Source organism: Myotis nattereri (assembly GCF_964212035.1).
Source record: "Myotis nattereri genome assembly, chromosome: 14".
Lineage (NCBI taxonomy): Eukaryota > Metazoa > Chordata > Mammalia > Chiroptera > Vespertilionidae > Myotis > Myotis nattereri.
Genome location: NC_138089.1, coordinates 21,917,576 through 21,941,417, shown reverse-complemented (window position 1 = coordinate 21,941,417; position 23,842 = coordinate 21,917,576). Strand labels below are relative to the sequence as shown.

Below are 23,842 nucleotides of genomic sequence, written 5' to 3'. Positions count from 1 at the left end.
CTGGGGTTGGGATCAAACCTGCAACCCCAAGTTACGTGCCCTTGACTGGGAAGCAAATCCGTGATCCTTTAGTGCATGGGCTGACGCTCTAACCGCTGAGCACACAGTCCAGGGCACATTTTAAATATTTTTTTTTAATGCATATTCCAAACTGACCCCTACAAGCCTGTACCAATTCAAGTCCCTTACTGTTTGGCTACAAGTGGTCAATTTCTCCACTCCCTCTCTAACATTGGTATACTAGAACCTTATACTTTTGTTAAAGCTTTGTCAATTTTGGTGGGAAATATTATCTAGTAGTTGATTAATCAGATGAATCCCTGTAACATATGCAGCATATTCACAAGGTTCTTGAGAATTTTATGCCAGCAGGAACTCTGTCAACTGGACTGAAAGGAAACAGAAAGAGTACAAAATGAAAGAAGTGCTATTCAACACCCCAATTGTACAGACAGGAAAACAGGCTGATAAAACACACAGCTGTAAACACATGCTACCTTTTGTGAAAAAGGATGATTCAGAGGGCAGAGTATTGAGTCGCAGAGGATTATTTGCAGGCCTTGAAACGTAATGAAGTTTGGATTTCAAAATTGCTTGGAATTGATAACAATTTTTTCTCTTCCATTTCTCCCTTTTGAATGGAAATGTCTCTCTTAGACTATAGTGTTAGGAGCAGAGGACTTTGTTGTTGTTTTTATACAGGTCCACAATTTGTGTCCCAGGATGGATCACACTGAGAACCTTACCCATACACCTAATTTAGAGGATTTAAATGAGAATAGAGACTTTTGATGTTTAGTAAGATTTTTATACATGGTACAGGAATGTTACTCTAACAAATATCTAAAAAATATGGAAATGACTTTGGAATTGGGTAGCAAGCAGAGACTGGAAAGAATTTTGAGATCATGATAGAAAATTAAGCATAGGTTGCCTTGAATAGACTGCTGGTAGAAAAATGGACAACAACAATTTGGCAGTTGAAGGCTCAGAAAAAAAATGAGAGAAAACTTTATTGGAAAGTGGAGGAAAGGGGACCCTTGTTATACGTATAGCAGCAGAAAACTTAGCAGAACTGTGTCCTGAGTTATTTGGATTCGGGGCTTTTTGGGCTGATCTTTTAGTTATCTTTTTCTTTCTTTATTTTCATTTGTTGTTCTATTCCTTCAGAGATTTCAACTTTATCTTCTAATCCTTCTCTAAATGTTTCCTTTTTGCTACCACTAAAAAAATTTAAATTGAATAAATTTGACATATAGTATATAAATTTAAGGTGCACAATGTATTTCTTTGTTACTTTTATATATTGTTGCCATTGTAGTGATATTTATCACATTACATTATTATTATTTATATTAATCATACTGTTCCATGGCTCATTTGCTTACTACTTGTCCCAAGATTGTACCATTAAACATCAATATCATACCCCTCGCTGCTATCATTTTTTTCAAGTTTTATTGAGATACCAGAATTTGTGCACCAGTGGGGTCCCTCGGCCTGGCCTGTGGGGTCGGGCTGAAACCAGCTCTCCAACATCCCCTGAGGGGTCCCAGATTGTGAGAGGGCGCAGGCCAGGCTGAGGGACCCCACCGGTGCACAATCGGGGCCTGGGAGGGATGTGGGAGGTTGGCCAGCAGGGGGCGGGACCGCAGGAGGGCTCTAGGGTGTGTCTGGCCCATCTCGCTTAGTCCCAATTGGCCAGACCCAGCAGCAAGCTAACCTACCGGTTGGAGCATCTGGCCCCTGGTGGTCAGTGCACAACATAGTAAGCGGTTGAGCAGCCTTAGCATATCATTAGCATATTACGCTTAGATTGGTTGAACTGCTGACTGGTTGAGTGCACACTTAGCATATTAGGCTTTTATTATTTAGGATAATTCACACATCATATAATTTGTTTATAGATGCAGTAGCCTGTCATCTCTCTGAAGGTCTAAATGTTATAGGTTTTGTATTTTCCTTAAATTTTCTCCTTCTATTTCCCTTTGTTTCTTCCAAGTTCATTTTTTTTTGTTTTGTTCTCTATTTTACATTCGAGAGATTTTCCTTAAATATTTGGTCCTATTTAAATAGTACCTGTTCCTATTTTAAGGGAAAATGCTAAAAAAGCTGATTATAAGCTCTATGCACATATAGGGCTGGTTGACTACTGGATTTTATTTGGGACCTCCAGATGTTTTTATCTTTAGCTCTTCCCCATTGCCTGGTCCATTTCTTAAGGGGAAAAAAAATCTCCTGTTCTCCGAACTGTAAGCCTGACTGTCTGCATTCTAGGAGTTAAGTTATTAAGAGGGCCAGGGGGTCTCACAATCCCTCTCTTCAGAACTATAACCTCACCCTTAGGTCATCCTGGTTGTCCCTAAGTCTAGACTTTTTAGGATGAACAGTCACAGGAAGGGGATGGGAGATGATCTGGCAGTTCAGAAACTTTAAATTTAGGCTTTTCTGTTTTAAGTACACGTGCACCTGTATTTTCAGGAATACCTGGTATTCTAATCCCTGTGCATTTCTAGACAAAAAATGGCCTTCTTAAGGTCTTCATCCAATACTATCTTTGAAGCTAGTGTCCATTTTCTAGCTTTCAAATTTTAATTGCCATTTTCTCCTCTTCCACTGTTTTTGTGTTTTTACATTTTTTGTAGGCAGGGAATGCTTCTGTGTTTATGTCTTTTGTTTTGTTTAAAAAACAAACAAATATCCTTTCTATCATTTTAGAGGTGTTTTGGGAAGAAGCTGCAATAAGTATTTGGGTACAATTTGCCACGTTTAAGTGAAAGCCCTATATTGCTGCTTTATCTTTTGGTACTTATCCTTGTATGAGTGGTTAGTTCTGATATTTAATACAATAACAGGATATGTGAGATCTATATTGTCACTGATTAAGAAACTTCCTCTATGGCTTAAAGACAGAGAGGGCAAACTGATACAACCACTATCCTACTTTCTGCTGTTCTGCTGTTTAATATTCATAAAGTAAACTGACATAGGACAGTCTGAAGCAGACCATAGTTATTTCTCTGGCTAGAAATAACTAGTTACAATAACCCTCAGAGCACACTGCTTCTATAGCCTTTCCTACTAAGTCCTTCTAATGCTGACTTCACATTCTATGGCAAAGCAACATTCCTTACCTACTTCCAGTCACATTGTTGAGAAATACAGTCTCTCAGTTACTGCAAAAAATAGAGTTATTAATAGGGATGTTTAAGTAGTAGGGCTTCCTTTCCTCTAGACATGAAATAGGTACAGTGCTAGGAAAGGTACAAAAATCTCCTATGGTCTTTGTCTTTATGTAGCTCTGTTTTTCTACCATAAATCTTCATAGATTATTAAGTCACTAGAAATAGTTCCTGGTAGCTAAGGATCAATTTAGGGCAAAGACCAGTAGACTTTAAAATGTTAGTACTACCTGTTCTCTAGAATGTACCATCAAATAATGGCTTCACATATCGTCGTTAATCCACCAAGGAAGGCAGGTGCCATAAATTCTTGCCCCTCTGCTCTTTAAATTCAAGGCCTTACAGCAGTGGTTCCCAGACTTAGGTTTGCATCAGAACCACCTACAGGACTTGTTAAAAGATAGACTGCTGGATGCTGCCCTCAGTTTCTGAATTGGCAGATCTGGAGTGGGACCTGAGAATCTGCATTTCTAACAAGTTCTCAGATGATGCTGTTGATGCTTGCCTAGAGGCTACACTCTGTAAACTGCGTTAGAATAATTTAAGGAGCAGCTATCATTAACATTTTGCTGACCAGTTATTTCCAGCCAGACGGCTACTTTTCTTTAAGTAGTTTTGGCAACCCACGGTTCTCCCTTATTGTTCCACAGACCAGTGTTTTGTTCTTCAATAATAGTTCAGCTGTGGATACTTGATGTAGTAATTATCTAGGCAAATATGATGCCAAGAACCAAGGAAAGGCTGTAAGATGGATAATAGAATCTGTTGTAACTTTTTGCTTTTCACCTGTATATATTTCAAAGCTGCAAAAACAGCCACTCTCACTTTCATAAAGCATCCTTACTAAAATTCCATAATTTTTTTTTTTTTGCCAGATTGTACGTCTTGAATCTGATGCATCCTCTCCATGGAATCATTGCTTCATTGAGTGGTAACTGCTGTTTGGTATATATAAAGACTTAAATTTCGAGATAAAGTGATCAAAAAGAGGTCTGACTTTATAAAGATGGTCTGTGGTGCATGTTGTTTGTGAATTATTGTTTAGATCAGCCGTGGGCAAACTACGGCCCATGGGCTGAATCCGACCCGTTTGAAATGAATAAAACTAAAAAAAAAAAAAAAAGACCGTACCCTTTTATGTAATGATGTTTACTTTGAATTTATATTAGTTCACACAAACACTCCATCCATGCTTTTGTTCCGGCCCTCTAGTCCAGTTTAAGAACCCATTGTGGCCCTCGAGTCAAAAAGTTTGCCCACCCCTGGTTTAGATGGAAGAATGTAAGTACTTGCTCGACCCTCTTTCCAGTCATCATTTTTTGGAAATACGGGTGATTTAAGTAAAGGATCGGTTGGCCAGTAATCTCTCCATTCTAGCTTCTTCATTAGTCCCATCAATATAATTAAACCAAGAAACATCTTTATGTCCATATAAGTAATGTCATTCCATGGTGAAGTTGTAGCAGAGGTTTTGTGGTATTTTTCCATTTGGTAATGGTATAAATTGGTTTGAGAAATAATGAAATAGAAAAAAATCCTTATCAAAAAATAAATTGGTTACGTCACTTATACTTTGTGGGTCTTCAAATTTAACAGTTACACTTGAAATCCTATCTAATAAAAGAGAAACATGATAATTAGCCCTAACTTCGCTACCCTCCCCATTGGCTAATCAGCAAGATATGCAAATTAACTGCCAACCAAGATGGTGGCCGGCAGCCAGGCAGCTGACGCGAACATGGAGGCTTGCTTGCTCCAGTGACGGAGGAAGCCAGGTTCCCCGCCTGCCTGCTGGGCTCTGAGCTGCTCTCTAAGAAACATTGTTACAAATACAGAAGCTAAACAAAACCCCAGAAACCTGCTTTCAGTCAGCCGGGATCTCAGAGCTGGAGTCGCACCAAAGTTTCAAATACAGAAGGTAAACAAAGTCCAGAAACCTGCTTTCAGCCGCCGAGGTCTTAGAACTGGAGCTGAGCCTCAGAGCTAAAGACGGCTCTCAGCTCCAATGACAGCCATAGAAGGTAAATAAAATCCCAGAATAAAAAAGAAAAAAGGAAAAAAGGAGAGGTTGGGAGCTTCAGTCACCTGCCAGCCTGAAAACGGCCCTCAGCCCCTCACGCAGACTGGCCAGGCACCCCAGTGGGGACCCCCACCCTGAAGGGGGTGTGACTAGCCGCAAACAGCCATCATCCCCTCATCCAGGCTGGCCAGGCACCCAAGCGGGACCCCCACCCTGATCTGGGACACCCTTCAGGGCAAACCAGCCGGCCCCCACCCGTGCACCAGGCCTCTATCCTATATAGTAAAAGGGTAATATGCCTCCCAGCATCAGGATCAGCAGAGCCGCAAGGCCTCCCGGCCTGTGATCAGCAGAGCCACAAGGCCTCCCGAACCTGGGATCAGCGGAGCTGCGAGGCCTCCTGGCACTGGAATCAGCTGAGCAGCGAGGCCTCACTGCCCTTGTGTCAAGTGGAGCCGCGAGGCTCCCCAGCACCGGGATCAGCGGAGCCGCAAGGCCTCCCGAACCCGGGATCAGCTGAGCAGCGAGGCCTCACTGCCCTGGTGTCAAGTGGAGTCGCGAGGCCTCCCAGCACTGGGATCAGTGGAGCCGTGAGGCCTCTTGGCCCCTGGAGTAGCGTGACAGGGGGCAGCACCCAAACTCCCTGATCGCCCTGCGGCTCTGTGTGTGACAGAGGGTGGGGTCACAACCTCCCTATCCACCCTGCTCTGTTCGTGACAGGGGAAGGCGCCCCAACCCCCTGATCGGCCCTGCTCTGTGCCTGATAGGGGGGAGCTGGCCAACCCCCTGATCGGCCCTGCTCTGTGTGTGACAGGGTGGAGCCACAACCTCCCCATCGGCCCTGCCTTGAGTGTGACGGGGTGGCACCCCAACCCCCCAATTGGCCCTACCCTGAGCGTGACTTAGGGTGGTATCGCAACTTCCTGATCCGCCCTGCTCTGTGCACGGCAGGGGTATCTCCCCAACCCCCTGACCGGCCCTGCGCTGTGGGTGACAGGGGGGAGCTCCCCAACCCCTTGATCGACCCTGCTGTGTGTGTGACAGTGTATGGAGCCCCAACCCCCCTGATGGGCCCTGCTCTGTGCGTGACAGGGGGCAACACCCCAACCCCCTGATTGGCCGGCTCTGTATGTGACAGGGGTGGCGCCACAACCCCCCAATTGGCCCTACCCTGAGCGTGACTGAGGGTGGCATCGCAACCTCCTGATCCGCCCTGCTCTGTGCATGACAGGGGGTGGCGCCCCAACTCCCCAATCGGCCCTGCTCTGAGCCCGACCAGGGGCTGCACCTAGGGATTGGGCCTGCCCTCTGCCACCTGGGAGCAGGCCTAAGCCAGCAGGTCATTATCTCCCGAGGGGTCCCAGACTGTGAGAGGGCACAGGCCGGGCTGAGGGACCCCCCCCTTCCCTCCCACGAGTGCACAAATTTTTGTGCACCAGGCCTCTAGTATTTGTATAATCCTCCAAGGCTGGTAAAATGTCTTTTTCTGCCAATTATTCTTTAGAATCACTTTCACTTTCAGGTACTAAGCATCACATTTCTCTTTGCCTTTGTGATGGTCTAATGTCAGACTCATTACTATCTTCCGACAAAGTACTATCTTCCAAAGTCACTTGGCCAAACAAAGTGTTTGCATATAAATCACTCAAACGTTCTTTTCTGCCGTGACACATCTTTTTAAAAACTTTTGCCATAATAAAAGGATGGAAAGAATTAGAGGTATTGCTCCTCATGTCTCTGGAAATACTGACTGACAAGTTGAGAAAAAGAGACTTGGTTAATTTGTGACCGGTCAGCAATGTTCAGACACAGAAACACAAATATACTCAGGACTGTTCAGCATGGGGTTAATTTTGCACTGCCAGGAAAAATGCCAACTAAATAAAAAAATTCTATCTAAAACTTTGTCAGTAGAAATAACATGGTGGTCCCAAACTTCGTACCCCTTATAGCATCGGCATTTTCTGTTTCCTCTTTCACTGATTTCCATTTTGATCTTCATTCTTTTCTCTATTTCATGTTTGATTTGCCCTTTGTTTTCTAACTTCTTGAGGTGGAAACAGATTTTGTATTTTTATTCGATTTGTATCTAATATATGTACTTAAAGCTATAAACTCTACTAAGAACTGCTTTGGCTATAACCCATACATTTTAGTGTTCTCATTTTCATTCAGTTCAAGATTTTTAAAATTGCCTTTGATCCATGGCTTAGAAAGGTACTGCCTAATTTCTAAATATTTGGGGATTTCCCAGATTTTTTTCTGTTGCTGATTTCTAATCTAATCCCACTGTTTCCAGAGAACAAACTTCATGTGATTTCAATCTTTTTATATTTTCTGAAACTTTGTTTTTATGACCTAGCATATGGTGTATCCTAAATAACGGTCTATGCTGCTCGACAAGAATGTATATACTACAGTCACTGAATATAGTATTTTACACCTGTCAATTAGGTCTAGCTGGTTAATAGTCCTTGTCTGAGCTCAGACTGCTATAAAAAAATCCACCATATACTGAGTGACTGAAACAACAAACATTCATTTCTCACAGATCTGGAGGCTGGGAAGTCTAAAATCAAGGTGCCAGTAGATTTGGTATCTGGCAAGAACTCACTTTCTGGTTCATAGATAGCTGTCTCTTTCTCTTTATCCCCTTATACTAGCACTAATCCCATCATGGTGACTACAAGCAAACCTAGTTACCTCCCACATCTCCAAATAATTTAACATTGGGGATTACGGTATAACATGAAATTTTTTTTTTTTGGGGGGGGGGTGTTGGGGTGAACACAAACATTCAGTCTATAACAATATTATTCAATATTCTATATTTTTGCTGATTTTTGGTCTAGTAGGTCTATTAATTGCTGATAAAGGAGTACTGAGACTATAATTCTTGATCCTTTTAACATTAGAAAATATTCCTCTTCATCTCTAGTAATATTTTTCCTCTTAAAGTCTATTTGTCTGATATTAACATAGCCACTTCAATTCACTATGGTTACTATTTTTCATGGTATATTTCCCCCCTCCTTTTCCTTTCAACCTATTTATGCCTTTGAATCTAAAATTATTCTTTTTTGTAAAATAATATTTTTATTGATTTCAGAGAGGAAGGGAGAGGGAGAAAGAGATAGCAACATCAATGATGAGAAAGAATCATTGATGGGTTGCCTCCTGCACGTCCCCTACTGGGGAACGAGCCTGCAACCTGGGCATGTGCCCTGACTGGGAATCGAACAGGGACCTTCTGGCTCACAGGTTGGTGCAACCTCTGAGCCACACTGGCTGGGCTAAAATGATTCTCTTATAGACAGTATATAGTTGATCTTACTTTTTAAACTCAGTCTGATAATCTATGCATTATGATTAGCATGGTTAGCCTATTTACAATATGTAAGGTAATTATTGATATGACTGAATTCATGCCCGCCATTTTGCTATTTGTTTTAATATGTTTTATTGTTCCTCTTTTTCTCCTTTACTGCTTTCATTTGTATTAAGCAAAGATTTTTGGAGTATCATTTTTAATTCCTGTGTTAACTTCTTTTGCTAATTTTTTCAAGTAGCATTACGATATGCATCTTTAATTTACCACCATCTACTTCAAGTTAATACTGGCTTAATTTCATTAAATAATGCAACTTTGATCCAATATAGTTCAGTTTTTTTGTGCTGTTACTGTCATATACATTAGGTCTTCACTTAGCAATTGATATCAACTTTAAACAAAATGATGCATAACAGCCCTAGCTGGTTTGGCTCAGTGGATAGAGCGTCAGCCTGTGGACCAAAGGGTCCTGGGTTCGATTCCGGTCAAGTGCACGTACCTTGGTTGCAGGCTCCTCCCTGGCCCGGGGCCCTGGTTGGGGCTCATGCAGGAGGCAACCAATCGATGTGTTTCCCTCACATCAATGTTTCTCTCTGTCTTTCCCTCTCTCTTCCACTCTCCCTAAAAATCAATGGAAAAATATTCTCAGGTGAGGATTAACAACAAAATGATGCATAACAAATTTTCACTATAGGCTAATTGATATAAACAAGAGTTAAGTTTTTACTTCATCTCATCAACATTATAATGAAATGATACTGAACAAAATTTGTATTTGACGATCTGCTATAATTCTATAAATGTTATAAACATAGCAATAGTATTATAATAATTCCTTTAAACAACCTAATATTTTTAAAATAAGATAAGTAGAAAAATTGCAAACATGGTCTTTTATATTTACCCACATATTTAGCATTTCCAATACTCCTCAGTACTTCTTATGGATTTTAGTTATCACCTGGTATCATTTTCTTTTGGCCCAAAGCTCCTCCTTTATTATTTCTGATAGGGAAGATCTGCCAGCAGTGGATTCTCTCAGTTTTTGTTTATCTGGGAATGTCTTATTCCAGCTTCATTTCTGAAGAATAGTTTTGCTGGATATAAATTTCTTGGTTCAGTTTTTTTCCCTTTCAGTACTTGGAATATCATTCTACTGCTTTCTGGCCTCTACTATTGCTTATGAGCCATTACCATATTATTATTATTTTTTTTACACGATGATTTGTTTTGCTCCTTTCAAGATTTTCCCTTTCAGCAGTTTGATTATGATATATCTGGATGTGGTTCTCTTTGTGTGTTCTTACTTGGTATTCTTGGAACTGTAGGTTAATGTTTACATCAAATTTGAGACATTTTCAGCCATTATGTATTCAAATACTTTTCTCCCCCCTTCTTTCTCTCCTCTCCTCTGAGACTCCTAGTGTAAGTATAGTAAGACACATGACATGAAGGGCTGCTCCTAAGTCTGCACAGCTAACAATCAATGAATGATTTAGGTGGTGATTGTACTAAAGTACCTCAAACCTGTAAGGATTCAACCTCTAATGATTTATCTGTAGTCAGTCTAATATGTCTTATATGTCTTTATGACAAGTGTGGCTTGGGGAATGCATTCAAAGTTGTAGCCAACTTTCAAGTATCACTTGCATCTTGCTTTTCATCCAGTTCTCATATTTCCCTTGCACATGCATAGTTTTCCAATTATCTAAGCCTGTGTGGAGAACTTATCTCATCCCTTCTACAGCTAATTTTTTGGATATTCCTCAACCCCATTGTCGTGTCAGACTAGTAAAACTGCAGGTTTACCCCATTCATTTTTGCATCTATCACTTTTCGCTAACAAAGACAGAGACCCTCCTCACCACCGCCGCCCCCCCCACCCGCCAATTGCCATCCTAAATGAGTACATCCCCTCTGACAGCAAAGCTGCTGGATTTTGCAGTTAGCCCTATGCTGGTAAAATTATTATTCTCACCAACCAGGTTCCTTTCTCTTCTTTTTTGCATATGTCGTTGCTTATAAAAATTTGTCTAAATCAACTTAATTTATTTTTTTGCCTAAAAATTCTATGATAAATACTAGTATAACTCTTAGAAAGTCATATATTCTAGGTACCTATGTGAACTTGAACTTTACCAGCAATGAACAAATTTCTAATAAAAAGCTTGCACTGTCAAAATATTTCTAACTTATAACAAGTGACTTGAAGTAGTATTTTAGGTTGATACAATTAAAATTTAAAAAAATTCCTTCTAGTTATCAGGTTCAATCAAAATACCCTCTATTTATCTGGCCTAGAGTCTGTGGGAGAAGACCCATATAGCTGAATAATGGGGCTACAAAGCTGGAAATGCTTTCTAGCCCTAGCTGGGCCCCTTAGGTTCTTATCTACAAATAGTATAAATCTCCCACACTTGTGAATTAATTGACTATGTTCCTGAAATATCAGGCTAATAGCTGTGTCACATGTAACTTCCAATCTTTTTCCCATCTGATGACCAAATCGATATTGATAAAAACATTTCCATCTGCCCTGGCTGGTTTGGCTCACTGGATAGAGCGTCGGCCTGGGGACTGAGGGGTCCCAGGTTCGATTCTGGTCAAGGGCATTTACCTTGGTTGAGGGCACATCCCCAGTAGGGGGTGTGCAGGAGGCAGCTGATCGATGCTTCTCTCTCATTGATGTTTCTAACTCTCTATCCCTCTCCCTTCCTCTCTGTAAAAAATCAATACAATATATTTTAAAAAAAGAAATTTCTATCTTACCATGTCTACTTGGAAAGTGTTAACACCCTGCGTCTTCATTTATTCAAACAGGACTCTACTCCACAGCTAATTATAAGGCAGGCTAGGAAACAGTATATTTCTTGATATTTAATAAAATGAAAAGAAACTAACCTCTTTTTTCTTCTTCTCGTTTTAGTTTATCTTCCTCTATTTCTTTCGGTAATTTTTCCTTTTTCTCTTTCTCCACATCATTATGCAAATGTTTTGTAGTATAGCTGAGTGCCGGTGAAAGAAGAATCTCTCCATTTTTGCAGAGTTCATCACGAATTTTAATGAAAAACTGCTGAAGCTCTACCGCATCTTCATATATTTCAGAATCTGTCCTATAACAACATCAAGAATATCTATTGACACACAAGCTGCTTCTTTTAAACACCCCAATTACATATTAAATTCTATCGAATGGTTTTTTAATGTCAATAATTGATATAATGGTACTTCTGCATAGTTCTAAGAAGGTTATCTCCTTAAAATTCGTTAGAACAGAATTTGATAAGTCATTTTTCCTTGGTAAGCCTCATGCCCACCAGTTTCCTTTTCATGAAGGCTTGCTCCTTGCACAGCTCATGTAAAAGGAAAGGCCTCATACAGTTTTGGGGTAGAGGGGAAACATGGCATATCACCAGTTGATTTTGGCAACAGGAGGCTGCCAAAATAAAAAACTATACTAAGGTTCTATATCATGTGCAACACTGACTTGCATCTAATCTTTGGATTAATTTTTACTTTCTCTTAATTAAGGGACCAATGCATTACATAAAGTGTTAACAAACAATTTAGGCAATGTCTCTTTTCTTCTCTTTGGATTTGTATTATCATGGTTGCTTAGGTTGGTAGGACTCAGAGAATATTTGGCCTAAACTGTAAAGTCATGTGGGATCCTTTAATAGTTAAAGATCAATGTTCATTTTAATTTCCCAGAAATAACCACATAATTCTTGGGAACCATCAGAGGCAACACAATGAGAGATGGAAAAAATTATGTCATATTGAAAACTTCAAAGTCTTTAAATGAGAGGGCTAGGGAAAATAAGTTCAGAATTTGTACTGGTAGACATTTTACTACTATCTCAATTCACTGTGGTTTGAGGAAGGCTTAAATCTACATATATAAAAGCCCAGCGATGGGAACAGCGGAACGACCAGAATGACTGGTGGCTATGACGTGCATGGCGGCAGCCAACCAGCCTGATCCAGGCCCTGATCGGCCCTCTCCCTGGCTGGCCTGGACCTTGACCGGCCCCCAACACCACAATTGGGGGTGAGGCCTGCCAGCCAACTGTCCGTGGCCCCTCCCCACTAACCAATGGGCCCCATCAGGGTGAGCTGGCCAGGCCCCACTTGTGCACAAATTCGTGCACCAGGCCTCTAGTATAACTATATTAAGTAAGAATACCAGGGTCTAAAAAAAAGTATTCACAAAGGTAACCACAGATGAAATCTTAGCAGCAGTTTTATAGATAGTCTTTCTGGTCAGGGGAGTGTGGCCTGCTGACACCCACTATCAGGGCACCAGCCTTTAGCAAAGCACCCCCCCCCCCCAATGCTTCTCTTCATCATAAAAGATGAAAATGCAAAAAAATCTAAAAATATTGCTAATAACAACCAAAATGGATGTTTCCAGAAAGGTTTTATAACTCTTTGCAGGTTTTAGAAATGCTAGTATTTGTAGGAAAGCAATAAGACTAAAACTGGCCAAACAAAAGAAACTCCTGTTTTCTGAATAAAAATATCTGAAGACTGTTCACTAGAAATTAAAAATCATTTTATAATAGCTTACAATTTTAAAAATAAAAACACTTTTGGTAATCAATGTCACAATGAAAAAAGGGGCAAATTTATAATTCCATCATGTCATGTGGATATTTCTTTTTGATGTTAATCCTCATCCGAGGATATTTTTCCATTGATTTTTTAGAGAGTGGAAGGGAGGAGGAGAGACAGACAGAAACATTGATGTGAGAGAAAGACTCGATTGGCTGCCTCCTGCACGAGCCCTGACCAGGGCCGGGGATTGAGCCTGCAACCCAGGTACGTACCCTTGACCAGAATCAAACCTGAGAACCTTCAGTAAGCAGGCCAACAGTCTATCCACCTAGCCAAACTGACTAGGGCCGGATGTTTCCTTACAGAGCCTTTAAACATCGGACATATCCTTTTTGTTTTATTTAAATAAAATAATATAAAGAATCTATTAATCTAAGAGGCTAGGTGTTCCCTGAATGTGGAAGACCAAAATCTCAAGATGGAAAAAGAAATAACTCTTATTACACATAATTGGTGGGTAATCCTTACAGATACGTCAGACATTCAGTAGAAGAATTCAGATTTAGGAGGCTCTTAGTGCTTCCCTTGTCCTTGTCCCCTTACCTGCAATGGAGTCAGAATACTAAATCCTGGACTACTGCCAGCAGATTAGGAAAGCTAGACGCCAACTGGCAGGAGTTAGCACTGTGCTATTACTGAATACTGCTGATAGACAAACTACTGTCACCTGAGTGCACTTTTCTATGCCTCACTGTTCAGATCCCTTCTATTTCAGGGTATGAAGTCCTAGATGATGTTGGGAGCAGTGGTGGATAAAGGTAAGTGTGAAGAAGTGTGAACATGAAAATCTACTGCATATGGACTTCATTCAATTCATGAACTTAATATTTCTGGAACATCCATCTTCATGACTGGTGATATAGTAAATAATGCCATGGTTTATCATCATTCCCTAACTGATGATACATCTCCATCTCAGCAGCATGGGTTATTCCCTACCCTCCCCCCCCCCTTTTTTCTATCACCATTTATTCACTCTATACCCTTTTCCACCTCCACTCACCCCAGCATAGGTTTTATATATATATATATTTATTTCAGAGAGGAAGGGAGGAGAGAGAGAAACATCAATCATGAGAATCACTGATTGGCTACCTCCTGCACGCCCCCCACTGGGGATTGAGCACGCAACCTGGGCATGTGCCCTGACCAGGAATCAAACCGTGACTATCTGGTTTACAGGTTGATGCTCAACCCGAGCCCCAGGGGCAGAATGGGTTTTTCTTAAGTATGATATTCATTCACAAAGATAAGAAGGGCTTTCCTCATGTTTTACAACAAAGCTCTGGGCATGAGAGTGAAACTGATCACTATCTTATATAAATAAACCTTAGACTCTATCTCCCAGGCTTCAAAAGCAAGCATTAGTCATGTCAACAGGAGAATGAAAAAAACTCATTTCCTTGGGATACAAATCTGATTCTTAAAATAATCATGTTACCTATATAAGATAAATAAACTGCTAATAATCTAAGAGACAAATGTACTTTGAAAGACTCACAGAATTAACACCAAGTTTTTTTTGTTCATTCGTTTTTAAAAAAATATATTTTATTGCCCTGACCAGTTTGGCTCAGTGGATAGAGCGTCGGCCTGTGGACTGAGGAGTCCCAGGTTCGATTTCGGTCAAGGGCATGTGCCTTGGTTGTATATATAAAATACATAAAATATATATTTAAAAAAAAAAAAATATATATTTTATTGATTTTTCACAGAGAGGAAGGGAGAGGGATAGAGAGTTAGAAACATCGATGAGAGAGAAACATCGGATCAGCTGCCTCCTGCACACCTCCTACTGGGGGGATGTGCCCGCAACCAAGGTACATGCCCTTGGCCGGAATCAAACCTGGGACCCTTCAGTCTGCAGGCCAACGCTCTATCCACTGAGCCAAACTGGCCAGGGCTTAACACCAAGTTTTAATGGGGATGTGGTGGAGAGTGACTTTAGACTTACAGACTATTTAAGTAAACTGAGAACAAGAACAGAAGTCAGAAGTCTAAACTCCATGAAAGCAGGGTTTGTCTGTTTTGTCCACTGGTGTATCCCATGCATTCAGATAATGCTCATAAATGATAGCCACTCAATAAACATTTGTTGAATAATTGACAAATGCAGATTTGATTGCAAAGTGCACACACACACACACCCCTCACCCCAACCTTGGTCTTTCTCTTTATTTCTATTTCCTCTACGGAAGAATAAGGACCATTTCCCAAATGGGTCACTCCAGGGCTTCTCCAATCTGAACTCAACTCCACCTGTTCCTTGAACACACCATATTCCTTTCCTAATCCTATGCCATTACTCATACCACTTGTCTTAAAAGAATCCCACCCATGCGTCCATTTTTCCTGATGCCTCAAGTCTTTTCAGAACTCTCGTGCAAAGTTCCTTACTCCATCATCTTTACTAAATATCAATTTGTTATATGTTGTCTCATGCCTGGAATTATTTTTCCCTAAGCATAGGTCCTATCACAATTGTCAGACTTCAAGTTTTTAGACCATAGAACTGCTCAAGCCTTATCATCCATGGCTGTGCTCCATGACTGGTGTCTTAGGGACTGTCTCAGTCCTATCTCTCTCCAGTGGGTAACAAAACAAGCCACCACACTTACTAGTTATGTGGCTTTGGGCAACTTCTCTCTGTGCACTTCTTTAAAAACAAAAAATGTTTTTATTGATTTTAGAGAGAAAGGAATGGAGAGGGATAGAGAGATAGAAACATCAATTGGCTGCCCGCAATCTGAGTATGTGCCACAACCCAAGAATCAAACTGGTGACCTCTTGGTTCATGGGTCGATGCTCAACCACTGAACCACATGGGCCAGGCTGTGAATTTCTATTTCACATGCAAACTAGGAAGATTATCACCTACCTAGAATGGCTATTCTAGAGATTATCTAGAATTTACAGATTTACATAACGTGCTTATTACCATGGTGATTTATGAAGAACAGGTGCTAAACAGGAATAGCAAACATTACTATTAATTTTTCTTTCAAGATCCAAAAAAATGCAGGCTTCACAGACTCCGCAGAAGGAATTACCCATCCCAACTGCCTAAAAGTCTAATTCTCAGTATGATAGACTGCAAGCTCTAAGAAGGGAGAGTCTGTATCTTTAACTTTTTACATTCCTCCAAGTGACTCCAAGAGCATAAAGAAGACACACTGTAATTGCTGAACTGAAATTGTTTTAACTGTCGAGCATACTATTGTTATGTGGCAAAAATGTATGACAAATCAAAATTAAAAGGGAATTTAAGCTTGATGGAAATTTAAATTTGATTGCTTCTTTTAGAACAGTGGTTGGCAAACTGCGGCTCGCGAGCCACATGCGGCTCTTTGGCCCCTTGAGTGTGGCTCTTCCACAAAATACCGACTTCTACGCATGGGCCACGAAGTTTTAGTCGCACTGTACATGTGCGCCTGCATGTGGTATTTTGTGGAAGAGCCACACTCAAGGGGCCAAAGAGCCGCATGTGGCTCGCAAGCCGCAGTTTGCTGACCACTGTTTTAGAACATTTAATGTCAGCAGAAAGCACTTAAAGGGAGAAATCTGAGATTTAAAAACAAAAAGTCCTGCCCTGGACAGTTTGGCTCAGTGGACAGAGTGTTGGCCTGCAGACCAAAGGGTCCTGGGTTTGATTCCAGTCAACAGCATGTACCTCAGTTGCAGGTTCCTTCCCAGCCTGGGCCCTGGTCAGGGCTCGTGCAGGAGGCAACCAATCAATGTTTCTCTCACAATGATATTTTTGTCTTTCCCTCTTTCTAAAAGTCAATGGAAAAATATCCTCTGGTGAGGATCAAAAAGAAAAAAGAGTCCTTTTAGGTACTTGAAATGGTGACCAAATTTAATCAGTTTAATCTCAGTTCAATACCTTAAAACAATTTTAACTTAAAGTATGCTTGAATTGAAATCAAACTTCAAAAGAAAACCATACAACTATTTCTAATTATAAACTTTATCCTTTAAAAAAATATTTTGTGACCCAAACTGGTTCAGCTCAGTGAATAGAGTGTCAGTCCATGGACTGAAGGGTCCCAGGTTCAATTCCAATTAAAAGCATGTACCTTGGTTGCAGGTTCGATCCCCGACCCTGGTCAGGGTGCATGCAGAAAGCAACCAATTGATGTCTCTCTCTCACATTGATGTTTCTCTCTGTCTCTCCCCCTTCCTTCCACTCTCTCTCTCTTAAAAGTTTGTGAAAGGCTGTATTTTAAGTTTTGCTTTTCAACAGATCTCTAATTTTGTCTTATTCCTTCTTCTCATCAGTCCTAATCTAGATGCTCTCTCTCTAGAAGTTCTGGCTAATCAAAATTCAAAATAGCACTCCACCAACTGTAATCATGCACCTAAGCTGAAACAGTACATCAAAGCAGAATTCTTCTGTTTTACAATAAATATCACAGTTTATATATATATAAAAAAAAGAAGTGGTTTTGAAAACATACCGATTCATCCTTCTTGCCCTTTCTAATACTTCAAACATATGCTCTTGAAATAAATCAAGCCGCCGGTAGCGATTATTTTCAACATTCTTCCTAATTATGTCAAAAGTAAGAGGAGGTTTGTTTGGAAAGCTGGGATCCACAGCTGGAATTTCTGCTAAGGAGTCACTGTAGCATCTTCCCTCATCATCCTGGTGACTCATGACTGACACAAAAAGATTGTGGATAAGCTCTTGAATCAGCAAGGTAACATTTGGAACATGCGAGTCCTCATCTCCCTCCAGGTCTCTCCGAGTTTCAAGCAGGACTTTGTGTAGGACAAGGGCATCTTTGTAGATCAAAGACTCAGGCTCATTGTATGTACAGGCGTTGTTAAACATCATAACAAAGTCCTCAACCATGGAGTCTATATCTTGGTATTTGTTGGCCATCATATGACTTCGAATTTTTTCCATGTCCATTGGCTTTTTAATGGTCAGGTAGTAGTCAGGCAGCTCAGATCTGGAGGGAAGTCTCAGAAATATGGCACTGAGGCGGCGACCCCTCTTATCAGTATAGTTCTTTACAGCTTCATATACTTCATTTAGTTTCTGCTGCATTGGTGTCATGTATTTTGATTTTTTAGGAGAAACACCACTCTTCCTACCTGAAAAAAGAGTTAATGTTAAATGGATAAAATGAAATAAATGAACCTAAATTTGTACATAGTTGGTAGAAATGGACTATTCCAAGTGATTTGTAAAACATAGTAATTAGCGTATCTCTAGTGAAATATATTCTATTGCAAAGAAAGAACTGGGAAAAATTTATACTGTTTCAATAATCATGTTTTTGGTTGGAGGGTTGTCAGGGCCAGCCTGACAGGTTGAGCCGGGCTGAGGCAGAGAGGTGGGAATTGAGAAAAGAAAGAAAGATAGGAAAGCGGGATTGGGAGTACTACAGTTTTCGAGGAACTGAAGCAAGGTTATTAGCTACACAATCCTATTTATACACAAGACACTGAATAGGAGGTCTGTCAATAGGAATGTGTTCTTTGTTCCTCTTAATCTCTAAGGGAGAGACACAGCAGAAGGACAAGTTCTTAGTACAGCATATCTCAGCAAAATAGTTACAGACTTCTTGGTAAGCCATGAAAGGCTGTTCTTATTCTACTGATAATCGCCATCCAAACAAGTCTGGGAAAACTGTGTGGGTAAGGGTCCCAGCCTTGCTAGCCCCTTCAGGTGCAAGGACCTTGCCAGCTTACATCTGGCCCCCAACAGAGGGTAAATACTATTATGTGAATATGGGAGAACAAAGAAAATGAGTAGTTATGTGGCATTCTAATTCCATCACCAGTGGAATCCTTGTGGACTGAGAGTTTCATCATGAGTGAAAAAGAGATAGATGTTAAAACAGGACACTAAATAAAAACCTTATAGCTTTATATCTCAATTGAGAGTAATAGTATGAACTTAAAATGTATTTCATCTTTAAATATAAAACACACACACACACACACACCCCTACATCTGTCCAATGAAAATCCTAGAAACAATGACCAACCCAGTAGCAGTATAGTATATCCCTATATAGTTTTGACTTCTTACCATGGCCATGTCAAAAGAACATAGCAGCCAGCCTAGGACAACATTAGCATCAATAAGGACAATAACTAAATGGGTTAAAATTCAGCAATATTTTTAAATCTAGTAGTTCTTAATGATACATAAAAATCCTATATAATAAAAGGCTAATATGCAAACCGACTGAATGGCAGAATGACTGGTTGCTATGACGCACACTGACCACCAGGGGCAGATGTTCAATGTAGGAGCTGCCCCTTGGTCAGTGTGCTCCCACAGCAGGAGTGCTGCTCAGCCAGAAGCCGGGCTCATGGCTGGTGAGTGCAGCGGCAGTGGCAGGAGCCTCTCATGCTTCCGTGGCAGTGCTAAGGATATCTGACTGATGGCTTAGGACAGGGAGCGGGCCTAAGCCATCAGTGAGACATCCCCCAAGGTCTCCCAGACTGTGAGAGGGCGCAGGCTGGGCTGAGGGACCCTCCCCACCCTGAATGCATGAATTTCGTGCACTGGGCCTCTAGCAAACAAATAACCAGGTAAATGTTGGAGATGTCAGTAAACCAATGCAGTATTCTGAAAACTGGTAAGTAAAGGGGAAAGGGAGGAAAATCTAGCTTTCATCCTTTCAAAAAACAAAAGCAACCAAAAACTGTACCACCAGGCAATCCAATATTGAATGAGGAAAAATTTCTCTATATAAGTATTCCAGCTAGTAAGTGAGTAAGAAATGTTAACATAAAATTATCACTACTTTTACATCTCTTTAATGAATCAATAGCTGAGCATCAGTAGCTGTTAACATAATGGAGAGAAACAACCAGATATCACATGCCACCTGATGGAAGATAATATAGCACCTCTGAAGTTGGACTTTGTGACAAAGGGAGGGGATGAGGATCAAATATAAATTTGATCAAATCTCTGGCTCCAATTATAGGAAATACAAAGGCCAAAAGAGCATGGCAAAGGAATGCGATTAGCAAAACCCAGACTGTGGGAAACTATAGTACAAACCTACATTTTTCAACAACTGTGAAGGAAAAAATAAAAAGAGAGGTGGAGGGGAATTTAAAAATTAAAAGAAGCACCATTAAAATGCAATGTGTTTTGTTGATGGTTTCTTTTGCTGTGCAGAAGTTTAAGGAACAAGAAAGCCCATTGCATGGGAGAACATATTTGCCAATGTTATATCCGAGAAGGGCCTAATCTCCAAAATTTATAGGGAACTCATATATCTTAACAAAAGGAAGATAACCCAGTCAAAAAATGGGCAAAGGACTTAAATAGACACTTTTCGAAAGTGAACATATAGAAGGCCAAGAGACATATGAAAACATGCTCAAAGTCACTAACCATCCGAGAGATGCAAATCAAAATGACAATGAGATACCATCTCACAACTGTCAGAATGGCTATCATCAATAAATCGACAAATGACAAGCACTGGCGAGGATGTGGAGAAAAAGGAACTCTCATGCACTGTTGGTGGGAATGCAGACTGATGCAGCCACTTTGGAAAACAGTATGGAGTTTCCTCAAAACATTAAAAATGGAACTCCCATTTGACCCAGTAATCCCACTTCTAGGAATATATCCTAAGAAATCAAAACACCAATCAGAAAGGACATATGCACCCCTATGTTCATAGCAGCACAATTTACAACAGCTAAGATTTGTAAACAACCTAAGTGCCCATCAACAGACAAATGGATTAAAAAACTGTGTACAGCCCTGACCGGTTTGGCTCAGTGGATAGAGTGTCGGCCTGTGGACCAAAGGGTCCTGGGTTCGATTCCGGTCAAGGGCATGTGCCTTGGTTGTGGGCACATCCCCAGTGGGGGGGGTGCAGGAGGCAGCTGATCGATGTTTCTGACTCTCTATCCCTCTCCCTTCCTCTCTGTAAAAAATCAATAAAATATATTTAAAAAAAACATGTCTCTTTACATTCCACGTTCTGCTTACTACCATTACATTACATAGTATGCACAATGATCTGTTAAAAAAAAAAACAAAAACAAAAACAAAACTGTGTACATCTACACAATGGAATACTACGCTGCTGTAAAAAAAAAAAAATCTTACCATTTGCAACAGCATGGATGGATATGGAGAGTATTATGCTAAGTGAAATAAGCCAGTCGGAGAAAGATAAATTTGTGGAATATAATGAACAACATAAACTGGTAAACAAAAATAGATCCAGAGACAGAGAAGCATTGAACAGACCATCAAACTTCAGAGGGAAGGTTGTGTGTGTGTGGAGGGGGGCAGCGGAGGGGGGAAGGTAAGAGATCAACCTAACTACTTGTATGCATGCATATAAGCATAACCAATGGACACAGACACTAGGGAGGTGAGGGCATGTGCTGGGGGGTGGGGTGGGGGGGCCGGAAAGACTCAATGCGGGGGGGAAAAGGAGACATATGTAACACTATATGTAATACTTTAAACAATAAAGAATTTTAAAAAAATGCAACGTGTGAACCTTCTTTGTATTCTACATCAATCAGACATTGCATTAAAACGTGATACAATACAATTGTAGAAACTTATTATGAAGCATCCTTGACAAGCTGAAATGGAATCTAGTCAAGCCATTATAATTAAATTCCATTTGTAAGAAATAAGGGGAATAAAGGAAAAAGTTAACAAGTGAACTGAACTGACTAACCCAGAATTTGGGACTGTACAAGAAAAGTGACCTGGTTCCTAAAGAGTCAATGGCATGAGGATTAAAAAAACAGTAGGGAAGTGCTCTAGATTATGAGTTTAGGGGCATAACAATCAAATGTAATATATAGAACATAATTAGATCCTGACGTGAAGAAACCAACTGTAAAAATACATTTGTGAGACAACTAATAAAATTTGATAGGTCATTAAATGAGACCCAGATACTAAGAAACTGATACTTTTCCTGGCCGGTGTGGCTCAGTTGGCTGAGTGCCTTTCTACACACCCAGAGGTCACAGATTCATTTCCCAGTTTGGGCACAAGTCCAGGTTGTGGGCTCGATCCCTAAGAGATAGCCCATCAATGTTTCTATCTCTCTCTCCCTCTCCCTTCTCTAAAATCAATAAAAAATATTTTTTAAAAAAGAAACTGATAATTTTGCTAGATGTGATAATGACTTGACCCTTGAACGCTAATTTGAACTTCGAGGATCCATTACAGATGGACTTTTTTCAATAAACATATAGTGAGCCTCCTGTATCCCTAGGGTTTCGAAACCACAGATTCAATTAACCCTGTATTAAAAACATTATTTTTTATCCTGGGATGGGAATCTACATATGAGGGCTCATGTAAGTTACATGGGAATTTTAGGGACATACCCTTAAATCCCCAAGTTGTTTAAGGGTCAGCTGTATCTGTATATTTCAGAGATGTATACTAAACTATGTAGAAATTAAATGACATGATTGGATTTTCTTTTAAATTAGTTAGAACCAAAGAGGAATATAGGAAATAAGAAAAGGGAATATAGGAAATAAGTATAATATAATCTTTTTTTAAAAAAATGTTTTTATTGATTTCAGAGAGGAGGGGAGGGGGAAAGAGATAGAAACATCAATGATGAGAGGGAATCACTGATTGGCTGTCTCCTGCAAGCCCCACACTGGGGATCGAGCCTGCAATCTGGGCATTTGTCCTGACCGGGAATCAAACCATGACCACCTGATTCTCAGATCAATGCTCAATCACTGAGCCATGCCAGCTGGGCAATACAATCTTGATAATGCTGAGCAACAGGTATAGCATACAGAATTTCATTATACCATTCTTTATATTTGTGTATGTTTGAAATTTTTCGTAATATAGAGAAATGAAAAGGTAACATTACATGTTAAAATCTCCCTTCCCCAAAGTTAAAGAAACACATGTATTTTTATATATTTAGCCACTGTTAAATTATCTATTTATTGGTTGATCAAATTTTAGTGTCCTAACTCAACTTACAGAATTACTTCTAGTTTTTTTTCATTTTTTACTTGTTGATTTTAGAGAGAGGGAGAGAATGGGGGAAGAGAGAGGGAAGGAGAAAGAGAGAGAGAGAGAGAGAGAGAGAGAGAGAGAGAGAGAGAGAGAAACCTGGATTTGTTTCATTTATTTATGCATTCATTGGTTGATTCTCTATGTGCCCTGACTGGGGATCAAATCTGCAACCTTGGTGTATCGAGTCAATGTTCTAATCAGCTGAGTTACCTGGTCAGGGCCAGTTCTAGTTTTAAAAGGCACTGTGTCCCTAAAAAGTAGAAAAATGTATTTCATTTCTGCAAACCTTTTTTGTATGCTTTTACAATTTCATGAAAAGACAAATAACTTAAAAAAAAATCATCACCAAAGCTATTGTAAAATTCAGTGTACAGTCATTTCATTTAAAAAGTAGAATCATATTTCCCTATTCAGTAAATATGGCTCTAAAAAAATATGACAACACCACTATCATTTGTTGGTATTTACTTCATTAATTATAAATTTTAATAAAGTAGAAATGTCTTGCTTAGCCCAATGGTAGTAATTATTTTTGAGTTATTCTTTTCCTTCAAAGTTTTTAATACCATCCACACACCACATTCAAGACAGCTAAGTTAACTTATAGTACAGTGGCTGGACATCCCTACCCTTTTAAATTCTGTCAGTAGAAGTTGCTGGGATTCATTTTTAATTCTAGT

The 23,842-nt window shown here is 40.1% G+C and overlaps 1 protein-coding gene across 2 annotated transcripts in view; it reads right to left on the bottom strand.

Annotated features, from left to right (window-relative positions):
* PBRM1 (polybromo 1) overlaps positions 1 to 23,842 on the bottom strand; it is a 129,682-nt gene that overhangs the window by 42,183 nt on the left and 63,657 nt on the right. For both annotated transcript variants that reach the window (XM_081105995.1, XM_081105994.1), the window contains 2 exons: positions 17,608 to 18,250; positions 11,435 to 11,646 (listed from right to left, as the gene is read on the bottom strand). In XM_081105995.1, the coding sequence (XP_080962121.1) occupies positions 11,435 to 11,646; positions 17,608 to 18,250 (855 nt within the window). The remainder of the gene's footprint in view (positions 1 to 11,434; positions 11,647 to 17,607; positions 18,251 to 23,842) is intronic.